The sequence below is a fragment of the Elephantulus edwardii genome, unplaced genomic scaffold, assembly GCF_000299155.1.
Source record: "Elephantulus edwardii isolate Elephantulus edwardi_28Jun2011 unplaced genomic scaffold, EleEdw1.0 scaffold00067, whole genome shotgun sequence".
Lineage (NCBI taxonomy): Eukaryota > Metazoa > Chordata > Mammalia > Macroscelidea > Macroscelididae > Elephantulus > Elephantulus edwardii.
In genome coordinates this window covers 184,079-197,623 of record NW_006399817.1, presented here as the reverse complement: position 1 = coordinate 197,623, position 13,545 = coordinate 184,079, and the positions used below count along the sequence as shown (strand labels likewise).

General features: G+C 38.9%; 1 protein-coding gene across 1 annotated transcript; it reads right to left on the bottom strand.

Annotated features, from left to right (window-relative positions):
• Positions 1 to 8,408: 8,408 nt before the first annotated feature.
• GABARAPL1 (GABA(A) receptor-associated protein like 1) lies at positions 8,409 to 13,545 on the bottom strand (the record flags this gene model as incomplete). The annotated part of the gene is given in 4 exon segments (XM_006903796.1): positions 8,409 to 8,543; positions 8,546 to 8,703; positions 9,742 to 9,820; positions 13,486 to 13,545. Coding segments are annotated over 4 exon segments (432 nt in total), but the record flags the coding sequence as incomplete, so codon positions are not given.

Genomic DNA, 13,545 nt, shown 5'->3' with positions numbered 1-13,545 from the left:
GAGTCGCAAGCAACTCGATGGCACATAACAACAACAACAACATTGCGTTGAGTATACCTTCTCCAAAAGACCTCTCAAAAAGTGTTAAAGAGTAAAGATGTCACCTTTTTAATTGCTTCATATGTGTGGGAGGGAAAGGGAGACTGATAAAGCGTTAATGCTTTAGAATTACAGTGTTAATAATGAATATTACTGCCAGAATAATGAAATCTGTCTGGGAAAAAGTACAGCCAGAATACACCTTACACATAATAAATCAAGACATCATCTCATGTAGTTTGGACAATGTTATTCAAAGGGAACAGTTCATGAAGAAAGACATTGTACTTAGTCAATTAAAATTGAGGAAGCACCTCAACCAGATGGATTGACACAACGGCTGGCTACAACAAAAGGTACAATAATGAAGATGACACAAAACTGAGGAGTTTCATTCCATTTCATTCTGTTGTATATAAATAGGGTTGTTACCAACTAGATAGCACCTAACAATGTTATTGTTACTCAAGTAGTATATCACATTACTTAAAATTGCATCAGGATATCACAGTTTAAATGTCTTTTACATTATTTGCCATTTATTAAAAATCATTTCACTAATGAAACAGAGGTATTCTTATGTGCTTGATTACTCAGTGTCAGAAGAGTCTAATTTAGGTTGAATAGTTTAGGAGGATTATTATCAGAGGTAATAAATAAATTTAATTTTCTAGTGGTGGTGTTTTTAGGTGCCATCAAATCAACTATGATTCACAGTGACTTGAAAAGGGAGTAAGGAAAGTGTGGAAACAGCCAAATCTGAAAGGAGAAACTACCAATTAATAACATCTGCAGTCTTATTAGGTGACACATAGTACCCCACACTCCTGCATCTATTTCTATTAAGCACTGTACCCGATATTTGTTGCAAATTACTATACAAAGTTTACAAAATCTCTTCACAGTTGTGATATTTATTAGGGAAACATGTTGCGATGTGAGGAAGGAAAAATATATCACACAATGAATGTCTTAAGTTCAGAATAGCAACACAAACACAGGAAGCATCAACACAAATACAAGAAACCATTGCAGTTGGTGTCTTCCTTCCAACAAGTTCAACTTCTGGCCCTGGCTTGATCTTAAGGACTCAGACTCTGGTTCTGTCTCAAGAGCTCTGGCCTGGTTCCAGCTGGCTCTGCCAGGCTATGCCTTACCGCAGTCTCTACAGTATGGTTAGCAACCTTGTTTATGTTGGCCTCAGCTGTGGATGATGTTTAAGATGCTGATTCATTGTGAGCCTTATGTCTGCAGTTGAGGCAGTTGGGTTTTTGCTAACAAACCTATCACTCATTTTCAAAGGGAGCTTAAGAGAGAGATCAATTCTCGACAGAGAAAGCAATGCTGGCAGAGAGATACTGTGTAAAATAATCCAATGTATTTGGAGAAGAGACAAAAGCAATTCTAAATTGCAATTAGGAATCTGATAGGACTAGAAACTATTATACTGAACGCTTAAGTACTTAATAATAATGCTAAGGAATTGCACTGCTAACGCAAAGATACATGGTGGACATGGTGGTTTGAATCCACAGGCTGCTCTGTGGATAAAAGGTCAACTTCTGGCAGCTATGAGTCAGTTTGGCTTATTGGCACACAATAACAATCTTTTAAAAAGTATTCTTAAGAGGTAATTAAATGCTAAGTGACTTCTCTCAAAAATTTTACATGAAATTGCTAATCAAATTAATTGTCCTCTTGTCAATTCCAACTCATGGAGACCCCAAACTCGATGAATTTCACATGTGTTTCATAGATTTGTGACCTTTCAGAAGTAGATCTCCAGGCATTCCTACTGAAACTCATCTAGGTAGACTCAAAGGACATTCTTGCCAACAAGGCTGCTATTGTATTTTAGCTTTAAGGGAAATTTACTCATAATACACAATACTGTAGTAGTAGGCAAAGGAATTTATTTCATATTCACATACAACTACCTATGTTATTTTGAGGAAGACAACTCAGGATTTCATTTGTAGAGAAGACAAATGGGCTCTGGCCACATCACCAATGAGGTGCTGAAGCTGAGATGTCAGCCCTATTTCTTTCCCCTAAGCTCAAAATTATCCAAAGTTCTCGGAACAGCTCCATACCATTTGAATAATTTAGTCTTATTCATGTCAAAATAGTTGAGCCACACTTTGAATCCAGGCCAGAATGACTTAACCCTTTTTTTAGTCATTGCTGTAATATATTCACACCTGCACGATATGTTATTTGACTACTTATAAAAGTGATGACTTCCTGTTACTTCAGAGTTTAAAAATTATCTGGATGGATGTCTTTGCAAAGTACCAGAAATAAAACTGCTCAGAAGTCTAATAATAAAAGAAAGTAACAAATATGGAAAAGGGTATTAGATAACAGAGCAAGCAGGTCTCTCACAACTTTTATAAGAGATTTAATATTTGTAATTTTTTCCCCATTAAAATACGCATCAAAATAGAAGGAAAGGTTCTGGAGTCCTGCATCAAGCACAAGACAGTGCCACAGCTGACTAAATACAAGCTTTCCACTTTAAAATCCAGATTAACAAAAGGGCAAAGGGGAGGAGGTACAGAAGGCATGAGCTAGGAAGATTATCCAGGGCTACATACAGGTAACAAGTTAGAAGCATTCAAGAAGAACAGTTTCTGAAAATACCTGGTTTCATGCAACTTTAGAATGCTTATGAACTTGTTAAAATTTGTCAGAGTAAAAATATTTCAAGGAAAACATAATAGTTGATCACAAATTTTGTAGAGAGTAAACCCAAAGTGAAACGAATACATCATTTTCTAGATTTTTGTTTTTTATCTCATCATTACAGTTAACTTCGTCCTTGGGCAAGTGGATGTGCAAGCTCACCTGGTTCTATACGATACATGGTTAACAGCACACACACACATTGAAGCTTAGGATATTTCCAAGGTAATGTGCCATAACTGACAATTAAGTGCCCAAGGACCACTGAACCACTCATTAGACCGCTTATCACACTACTTCAGGAAATACCCTTTACAGTAGGCTATGGCATGATGGCACTGGGAGGTGTGCAAGGTAATGGACAGATTTACCTGCCTACTTACTGCTAATTAGGTAACCAGCCATCCCACTGTTTACATTTTTCTTTTACAAACTGAACCTCTGATTCATAATGTAGCCTATAAACTTAATAAAAAAGGTGCACAATTCTCTAAAAGAAGAAAAACAGAAAAGCATTGGGGCACAAAACAGAAGAGTTTGCTATTCAACAGTGGAAACCTTTTTCAACTTTTCACTCAAGAAAGAATAAGCTATATTGGGATATACATATTATATGGTACAGGTACAATGCCCTTCTTGATGGAGGAAGCTTCAGTTTTTATGTAAACACAAGCAAAGAGAGCATACAATTTTTGCCCAAGTTGGGATACATGTTACCGTGAAAGAAGAACTATTAGTAAACTAACTAGTATAAGGGGCATAAATCAAGATTATGTTTGGAAATCTTATATACAGACTTGAGAGTTAAGGATTTACCTATTTCTGCCCTTAGTATAATACTAGGCAAATGAAAATAATGGGTCTATTTTGTAAATTTAAGCTGATCACAAGAAATCCACCTCTTCATTGTTTTTATATGGGAAATGGGATCAGGTTAATGGAGGGGAATTTCCTAAATAATGACTTTTAGTTCCAAATTTACCTAACAGTGGCCCAAGAGTAAATGTACTACTACTACCCAGTCAGTTGCAAGTCATGGTAAGCCTCCATCACATTTCCAAGACTGTAAATCACAGTAAGATAGCTACTGTCCATCTTTCCCTCAGTAGATCTGAACTGCCAAAGATGTGAAGCTACATGCTGTTGAGTCAATTCTGGACACTATAGTAGCTCTGAACCCTGCTTGATCTTGAGCCAATTCTGATACACCTACCCCCATTACCTCAGTCACTGAGTCAGTGTCTCCCTCTCTCGCACTGTCCTGACACCTTCCAAGTATGATGTCTCTCTCCAAGGACTGGTCCCTCCTTGTAACATGCCCAGAGTAAAACGGTGTTTTATTTATATAAGAGTACCACTTCACAATTAAAACACTGGAGTACCAAGGATGCCGTTTTCTCTGAACACAGCTGAATTACTTAAACCTATTTTGTGAAATCACAGGACTCATTTAAAATGGTGACTTTCTAACCAAGGATGTTGTTGTGCCGTCGAGTCGCTTGCGACTCATAGCGACCCTATGTACAACAGCCCTAAACTCCGCTCTGTCCTGTGCCAATCGCACTGTCTCTGACACTCCCATCCCAATTATCCCAGTCACTGAATCAATCCACCTCATAGAGGGTGGATTGATTCAGTGACTGCAATCATCCATAGCTTTCTCTTCAGGGAACATCCAGATGCGTTTTCTCTATTTTTTAATGTTTCCATATCTAACCAAAATTCCTTGGAGCTTTCTGTACATGGTGCTTGCTTTGTTCTTGATCCTGATTTAACTTTCAGTCACTACTACATGGGCTGGAATCTCGGTATAAATCGTGTATGGTCATTTTTTTTTATTAATATATTCTAGAAAACTACAAAGGTAGACAATAGTTGGGGACATAACTTCAGTTTAAAGGTGGTAAGAAGGGATTTAAGGTTCTCTTCAATAAGGAATTTCAGTTAATCCTCTCATTGCTTGTCTTGCCTCTATCACCTACCCACATATTGGTTTTTGACTGAACAAATAGACTTGCAAGAGGTTTTTTTGACACTAGGAACATATGTGACATATGCTACCTTGGGAGATGATGGCCTCAGTGACCAAGATGGAACTGACAAATTAGTTGTGGTTGGACTTAAAGAGGAAAAGCAGGTACAGAGAGCAGTGATTCTCAAACGTCAGTGTGCAGATGAGTCACATGGGAGCTTGTTAAAAATGCAGACACCTACACTGAGATTGAGTCAGCTAAATCTAGGACAGCCCTTAGGTGTTTTTTTAATAGGTACTGCCTCACCCCCACAGATACTCAATGTATACAGTCTCCAATTTCATCTTTGATAACATAAAGCAGAGTGGCAAAACACTTACTGAGAGGACAAAAATCATGCTTACATCAACACACTAGTTGTAGGACCTCACCACCTCACTCACCTTTGGACATTATCTTCTCAAAACTAGTAAGCAAGCATATATGCAGTTGACCATGCATAAGCATTCACTGATAACAGCTATACCCACTCATTTTCTGCTCAAGGAAGCCAGAGTGAGTCTATATATTCTAATGCTTACTAAATGAAGACAATGTTTCTGAAGCCATGAAAGGTTTTTCCAGTATGCAGTTATTTTATTTCCTTGACCTGACAGCATACATTCATACAAGAACCTGCAGTTGACAGAGCCAACACAAACATTTCCCCCAACAGGAAGGACCCTTTTCATTAGCAGAGGTGATTGAAATATGTTTGAGTGTAATTCCTGCTCCCCACCCCCACCCCACACATCCTAAGCCCTGAAGTGAAAATTAGAATCAACAGAACCCCATGAATTACTAGTCATCTTCCCACATTTGTCTAACTAGCAGCTGCAAAGGATGAAAACCAAAGGAGAGAAGCAGCTGGCCATCATTTAGCATTCATGTGCATGTGAGACCGAAAGGACAGTGGAAATCAAGCAGTAAGGGAGCAAGAATTCTGGATGAGTAGGAAGTGTAGAGCATCTATACTGCCTCTCACCTACCCCTTCATGACCTAAGACATCTCTGTTCCTAAGTATAGAGTCAAGTTTGGGACACACTAGAGAAGTGGTTTTAGCCAGTGATTAGAGATGTCTGAGATTCAACCAAGTCCACAGTATATGTGAGTTACTGGGCACCAGAAATAAAGGTTAGGCAGAGATGCTTCATTCTCAGTCAATTCCAGTTTAACACTATCAAGACTATCTTCAGAATAACCATCTAAATCCTTTCCAAAAGAGAGCTTCAGTCCTGATGTCACAAGGTGTGATGTATATGGGTGAGATTATGATGGGGATGGGATGCAGGGGAGGAATAGGGGGTGACAATGCTTTACACATAGTGGAATTTTCTTTTGGTCCCCAGGAATGGTCCATTATCAGTAGTTCGAAAACATTCCCATTCCCTCTTCCCTGCCATCTTGTGCAAATGTCAAAAATAGAATCTCTGCCCAAAGAGAAGAGAGAACAGGAAGGTGCTGCTGGACCACAGTCCTTTCTGGCCCAAACTTGCCCACCTCCTGATTTTTCTATAAAATTACACAAAAATGACTTTGTGGTAGTACAGTGGCATTCCCATTTTTAATCTTACCAAAACCAATCCAACAGCTAGGTCCTTACATATTTCCGCCCCCCCTCCCCCCCCACCCCAGGCCAAGGCAGCAGCAAAAAACATCAATAGAGCGTGTGAAAATACGATGACGGTGTGTGCAGTGTAGTGTTTCCAGATGTCTCTGTCTTCTGTCTTCTGTCTTCTTATGGTAGAAGCCGTTTCTTTCCCCAAATTCCACACACACACCCCTCCCCCTAACCCCCAAGTCCAGGTGTTGGGCTTCCACCACTGTCTACTTCCCGTAGACACTCTCGTCACTGTAGGCCACATACAGAAAATAGTCTTCCTCATGGTTGTCCTAGGGGAAGAGAGTGAGGACAACACTTAGAAAAGGCATTTACGTTCATTACCTAGAATTCTGAGCCTCACATAATCTTGTAATATAGGAGTGAAAGATACAGTGGCCTTTTTAAAAAGGAACAAAGATTCATTCCTGGGTTTTGGCACCAAAAAGGATCAGGGGTAGGAGAGGGGAGGAGGAATAAAAAGTCAAAGCAGTTTAAATTTTAGCTCTGGGTTCATAAACAAAAACACCATCATAAAGAATCTAAAACACACGGGTACTGACAATTTGAAGATGGCAAGGAAAAGTCTACTCTTCATTATTACTAGTATTACTGTTAAGGATCTCATCTGAAAACACTCCAAATTACATACAAAAAAACTGAAAACAAACATATGCATATTCACAGCAGTGCTATTCAATACAAAGGCCACAAATGTCTATCAATGGACAAATGGACTAACTGTGGTGTACACATCCAAACGACTATCAGTCAGCCATAGAAAGAAATGAAGTATGGATACATGTCAAACACAGGCTAACTTAAAAAGGGGAGGAAGATTAGTTCACTAGTAAGTAGTGAAATACCAGAAGCATATTGATAAGCGCCAATGAGTTGGCTCTAATTCATAGCAACCTTACAGACAAAAATGTACAATATGCCTGATCCTGTGCAGTCTTCACAATTTGTGCTGATTTAATTCATAGTTGCAGCCACTATGTGAGTCCATCTCACTGAGGGTCTTCCTCTTACATACTTATCCTGCTTTGTTCTTTTGGTAGTCCACAGGTATATACAATATTCTCTGCCAACATCACGATTCAAGTTCTTTGATTTTCCTTATTCATCATATCCAACTCTCACATTTTTATCAAGTCAGAACTCATAGCTGACCCATCAGAGAGATTTCAGAGACTTTGAAGTACAAGAGAGGAAGAATGCCCACCTATTTGAATTGTCTGTCTTTATGTTGGTAGAACCACTCCCTACCAGTAGGCCACCAGAAGCAACAGAAAATACCATTATTAGACACACATTATGGTTGTCAAAGAGATATGCTTTCCAGCACTTTAGAGAGATCCCTGGAGGTAGATCCTTGCAAAGTCATTTCCACATTTTACGTAGCCAAGTAAAATTAAAGCCCAGACAACGTCAATCTTTAGGAGGTATTACAAAGTATATACTACAAGAGAAATACATTACTATGGTATATATGCTATAGAATAAAAATTATTACACGTTTACACAGTAAAACGTGAAAATTTGCCCACTAGGCAGAACTACATTTTAATACCAACTAGTAGAGCTCTGGTGACATAGTTCATAGCTGTGCTATTAACCCAAAGGGAGACCTCTCTAGGAGTTCAAATCCACCAGCAACTCCTTGGGAGAAAGGCAATTTTCTTCCAAGCAATTTACAGCCTCCAAAAACTGCTAGAGGGTCAGCTACTAGTACATTCTGACACAAAACCACTGAGTAGCTGAGCTGCTCATTTAGTACAGGAGTTGATCAGAGTTTGAAAATGTTGGTTTCAGAGAAAGAAGGTGCTAGTTTATCATAATTATTTTCTCAGTCTAGCTGAAAAAGAGAATAAACTGTGACCTAAATGCATAGATCAATTCTAAGTTCAATATGTTAATAATATTGGGGGGGGGGGAAAGCACTGGGAAGAGGATTTTCACCACTATCTGGAAACACTTTCTGCTATTTCAATAAAGACAATTCAACACTGAAACACCATACTAAAGGAGAATTGAAAAGAATTCAAAAGGATTAGATCTGATGCAGTGCTCAATCCCTAAAGGACGAGCGGCACCTAATCTCCCAGAGCCTTATACTGCCACATGTAAGAGGATCCTGATAAATGACACCACCTGCCCCACTTTCTAGGTGTGTTATCAGCACACCTTGAAACAAAAGCTAGAGAATGCTAGACTGTGCCATAGTGTTATGACTGAGACCATTACCTCATACAGCTGGCCCATGGTAGCACTAGTGGGAGGGATAGTGTTGTTGACAAAGAAGAATAAGGCGTCCTCAGGTCGCAGGTGAATCCTCTTCCGGATTAAGAAATAGAATTGACCAACTGGATGAAGGCAGGAAGGAGAAAACAACAGATTAAAAAAGAGTAAGTCTTGGGAGGGAAAAAATCTTTTAGAGCTGTTCTCTTTGCAAGAGGTGCCAGGTTTATATAGCAGAACACCACAATACTTTCCTAGTACTTTAGAAATAAAGTGAAATTCAAGAATACATGTCTATTCCTTTCAACTTAACTCTATTTTAGACCTAAATGTCACCCTATCTACTACATGCGTATGTATTTGGGAGCAGAAGTGGCATCTACTCCCTAAACAACATGACTCTAGAAACTATGAACTTTGATGAATGTCGACAGTTTTTATATAAAAAGGCTTCAGGTCTTTTGTTCATAGGGTCCTGCTCGACTCAAAGGCAATCAACAACAACATTCAACAAAAACATTTTCATTATTGTTTTAATCTGATTTAACACTCACTTCCAATTATACCTCCACCCTTAGACAACATAATCTCTGTAATGTTAAGTGAGGTTTACTCTTTCCACTATTATTAGCATGGTAAACTAATTTCAGAGTTAGTATTCAAAACATTACCTTTTCCTAGAAGACTGACAAAATTTCAAAAGGTTGATATTCAAATGTATTAACTCTCTAGCAAACACATCTATTGTCTTATTAGAGTCTTCTAGATGTAGCAGGATTCAAGTAATGATCAAGATTCAAGACAGACTGAGCATAATTCCCAAGAAGAATTCTAGCTGGCAAAGGTAAGTAATGAGCTGAGCTGAGCCATCTCTAAAAAGTAATCAGCCCACAACCTGGTTTCCCTTTGGAAAAATGATTTCATGAGACAAAAACTCATTTTTAAGATTTTTAAAGAATCTGACCTCTCAATATTTTGCAATTTTTGTGTCTACTTCTAGTAAGACACTTGTGGGAATGCTCTGATGAATCAGTGGTGGGAGAAGACTAATAGTATCATTCATATCTATTTTCTGGAGAATATCCCTTGAGGCTTTTTTAATAAGATTTGATAAATTTAAAAAAGAAGAAAGAGTTAGGGGAGGAGCAAGAACATTAAATTACCTGTGAGATCTGAGGGCACTAAATACTTCCTCTTGTCCAGATCAGGCACCCTGGCTTTGGGAGCCTTCTCCACGATCACCTGGGAGGAGAGTAAGGGTGAAATAAGAATTCAAAATCTTAGCTCCTTTTCACATCCTCCATTTGCCTATTTAGAGACCTTGTTTCTTCTCACCCTGATCCTTACAAAATACATGGAGAAATGGATTTATTTAAATATCTTTACTGAGTAAGATTACAGTGTCATTACTAGAATAAGAAGGAATAGGATAAAAACTAAGAGACTCCTGAATTTAAATTATTACAAAGTTAAACTACGAAGGTATGCTCTAGGACACAAGCTTTTAAAGGCTTCCTTATTTTTAATAGAGAATCGGGAAAACTGACTGGATTTTTCTAAGAAGGTCATGATCACCTAAGCTTTTTCCTATGGAGGCCATTTATTAAAGCTACGAATAATGTGGCTTAAACTATGTAATGTCAAAATGTTTAAAAATCGCTGACAAGGAAATACTTGAAATGAAAGTATTACAGCTTTAGAAACAGTTCTTAAAGTATAATAACATTTTATATTGTCAGTATAGTCTATATATCAATGTTCTCTCTTAGAACTGTTTTATAAATATCACACATGTCTAGGAAAAAAATATATATATAAGAAGTAAAAAGACTTCTTACCATGTAAAAATTTTACAATGTAAAATTGAGTAAACCATGAAACTTCAGATAAAAAAGCTTCATAAATTAGCAAGAACTTTACTTCACATACTTTGGGTATGTTGCCAGGAGGGGCTTTTCCTTGGAGAGTGACATGATGCTTGCAAGGGCAGAGAGTCAGCAAAGGAGAGGAAGACCCTCGACCAGGTAGAATGACATGGTGACTGACACAATGGGCTCTGGTGGTCAGGAAGTATGAAGATGGCACAGGATAGGGAGAGGGTTCAGATCTGTTGTTCACAGGGTCGCTATGAGTAGTACTCAAAAACTAAACAAAAGAGAATTCTGCTGGTTTACTGGAAAGGAACTGCACTGCCAACCCGATGGTACACAGTTTGAATTCACCAGCTGCTCTATAAGGCAATCTGTTCCTGTGTGATTTACAGCATTTGAAAGCCCACTGGAGGGCCAGCTAAGAGTCCTGAAATTGGCCAGTACTCAGCAAAAAACAAAAAACCACAAGGATCAGCATGGAGAACAGAGTGACACATTTCAAATAAAGAGGGTAGACAAAAATTGTGAAAACTTATTTTTATAAAAATCTTGCACCAAAAATACCAAAATGACAAGACTATAATTTACATTTAAAAATAAAATGAAGTAGAAAGACATGAGTCAGAAATTTAAAAGAAAAAGATGAACATTGTGGAGACACCAGTAAAGGCCCAACAACGAAGATGGGCTGAAGGTAGCAAAGTTAATCAAATCTAAGAGAAAGAAAGAAGGTCCACTGTTAGTCCTACAAGAAAAGGGGCAGAAAAGTGAAATATTCTGGAATCATGTCAATAAATGAAATGGCGAGCCCAGTTTGGGGGAAATATAGAGAATTTAATCAGATTTAGGGTACAGGTAAATGTCAGTTGTAAAACTACTGGCACAAGTACACTTGTTACAAGCCATGGTATTTTCAATTGCTTCCTATGCATCCAAAAGTTGAACAATGAATATGGTAGATGAAGAACTGATGCCTATGAATTGTAGTATTGGGAGATTATTGAATTTGTACCATAGACTGCCAAAAGAACAAACAAATGTGTCTTGAAAGAACAACTGCCAGGGTATTCTCCAGAAGCAAGGATCATCAAACTTGGCAGGAGGAGTCGATCCTCGATCCTCGGAAAAAGACAATCAGGCAGAGAAAGATGGAGGGCCAGTCAAATAAAGGGAGGCTTCAATCAGATGGACTGATCAGTGATTGTAACAATGAGCTGGAACATGATGGAGATTGTGAGGATGGCACAGGATAGGGCAAGGTTCAAATCTGTTGTTCATAAGGTCGCTATAAGTCATAGTCAATTCGATGGCACCTAAGAAGAACTGGCACAAGGCCTTATACAAGTCCTGAATCAATACTAGTTAATTTGCTTACTTTACTGAGTTACCACCCTGTGACCTCCTGAGGGCACTGATAGTTTACTTATCATTTAGGTATTAGCTAAGAAATTTCAATACCTAACATTAAGAGACAAACAATGTACACTTAGCTATTAAGTAACAGGGTGGCATGTAGTTTAAGTAACTAACTATGCATGGCAGGTGAAGTCAAAATATCAGTTTGGCAACAGACCAACAGCAGAGTTACTTTATGTTGCAGTAATTCAGTTTCTTCATCTATAGAATGATGATTACAATAATGGTATGGAGATTAACCTGATGACTATCTAGAGAACACTTATAATAATGCCAAGTAAAGGGCAAGACATCAGTGAATATTGGCTCTAATATTGCTACTAAAAAGTGGAACTGGTGCCACCAGAAGTTCATCTGAGGTCACCCACAATCCAGACACCAGGAAAATAAACTGTAAGGAATTCTTACTGGGTAACAGGCTAGCTCTCATTTCTAGCCAAAACCTCTTTTGTGTATAATCCCCAGAAAACGGGACAGTTCTTTATTGGAAAATGTCTGAAAGGTGGCACTGTTGGGTTAAGGTTCAAGATCACGTTTTGGAGCTATAAAGTCCCAAGCAACAAAAGTCCTTAAGGATTTCAAAAAAGGCCCAGGAAATGCCTGCAGGTCAGGAAAGGATATTATTTAAGTGTCATCTCTTTACCTGTTACATTTACAATGCCTTTACCTGAATAAAATTTCTCTTATCAGTTAACCAACTAACTCTGAAGATAAAGGGTATAATCATAAGGTCACTTGTCTTCTATCTCTCAAATCCCAAAACTGCTAGTCACTATGTCACTGCTGCCTGAGCTTCCATTCTGTCTGCGCAGCCTATGGTGAAGAAACCAGGCAAGTGGGAGGGGGAGGAGGGAACGAAAAAAGCCCGGATGCTAAAAGATGCCTTAATCATGTCACCTTTTTCCTCCTCCGGCACTTGTTTTTTAATTACCAGCATTAAGTGACAATATAGAAAAAAGAGGCCTTGATCAGTCTTCGGTCTGGGTATGATCTGATGAGATTAAGTAGGGAGAAACGGGCAGTCCCTAAACCTTAGCCAAGAATGATGAGGCAAACGGGTTGTTGCGCAGAAAAAAAAAAAAAAAGAGTATGACCTTGTTTTCTAGGCCAGGCCTGTCTTGTGCTGCACCCCTCCTCAATCCCTACAAAATTACATGAAAGAATCTATCTCGTGGTTTTCCATCTTTTTCCCACCACAATGATACCAGATCAGAGTGAACCTATAGTGGTAGCTGGGAGGGTGTTTCAGTTGTTCCCATAGCAATTTCCTGACCTCCTCTAAACGCTGTAAACTGGGATCCTAAACCCGCACAAGTCCACATCTTCTGAAAATTGCTGAGTCACTGGAGACACTGCCTCCGCTCTATAGATGGGGACAGTTATGAAGATGGGGATAGAGGCCCTGGAGATACGGGTTTAGAAAAGGTCCAAGGTCTGAATTTCCACCGGCTCCAGTGGCAAAGGAGGAAGGTCGGGGGTTAAGGAATTTGTAAGGATCGGCCTTCTCTGGATACCTTTCTTGTTCCTCGGAGCAGCCATCATGACTGTCCAACAATTCATCCTTCGCCCCCTCCCCCATCTTCCCTTCCCTCCCCCCTCCCCCCTCCTCATTCCACTTACCGGGACTCTGTCGGGATATTTCTTCCGGATCTTTTCTCCTTCCTTTTTCCGATATTCAAA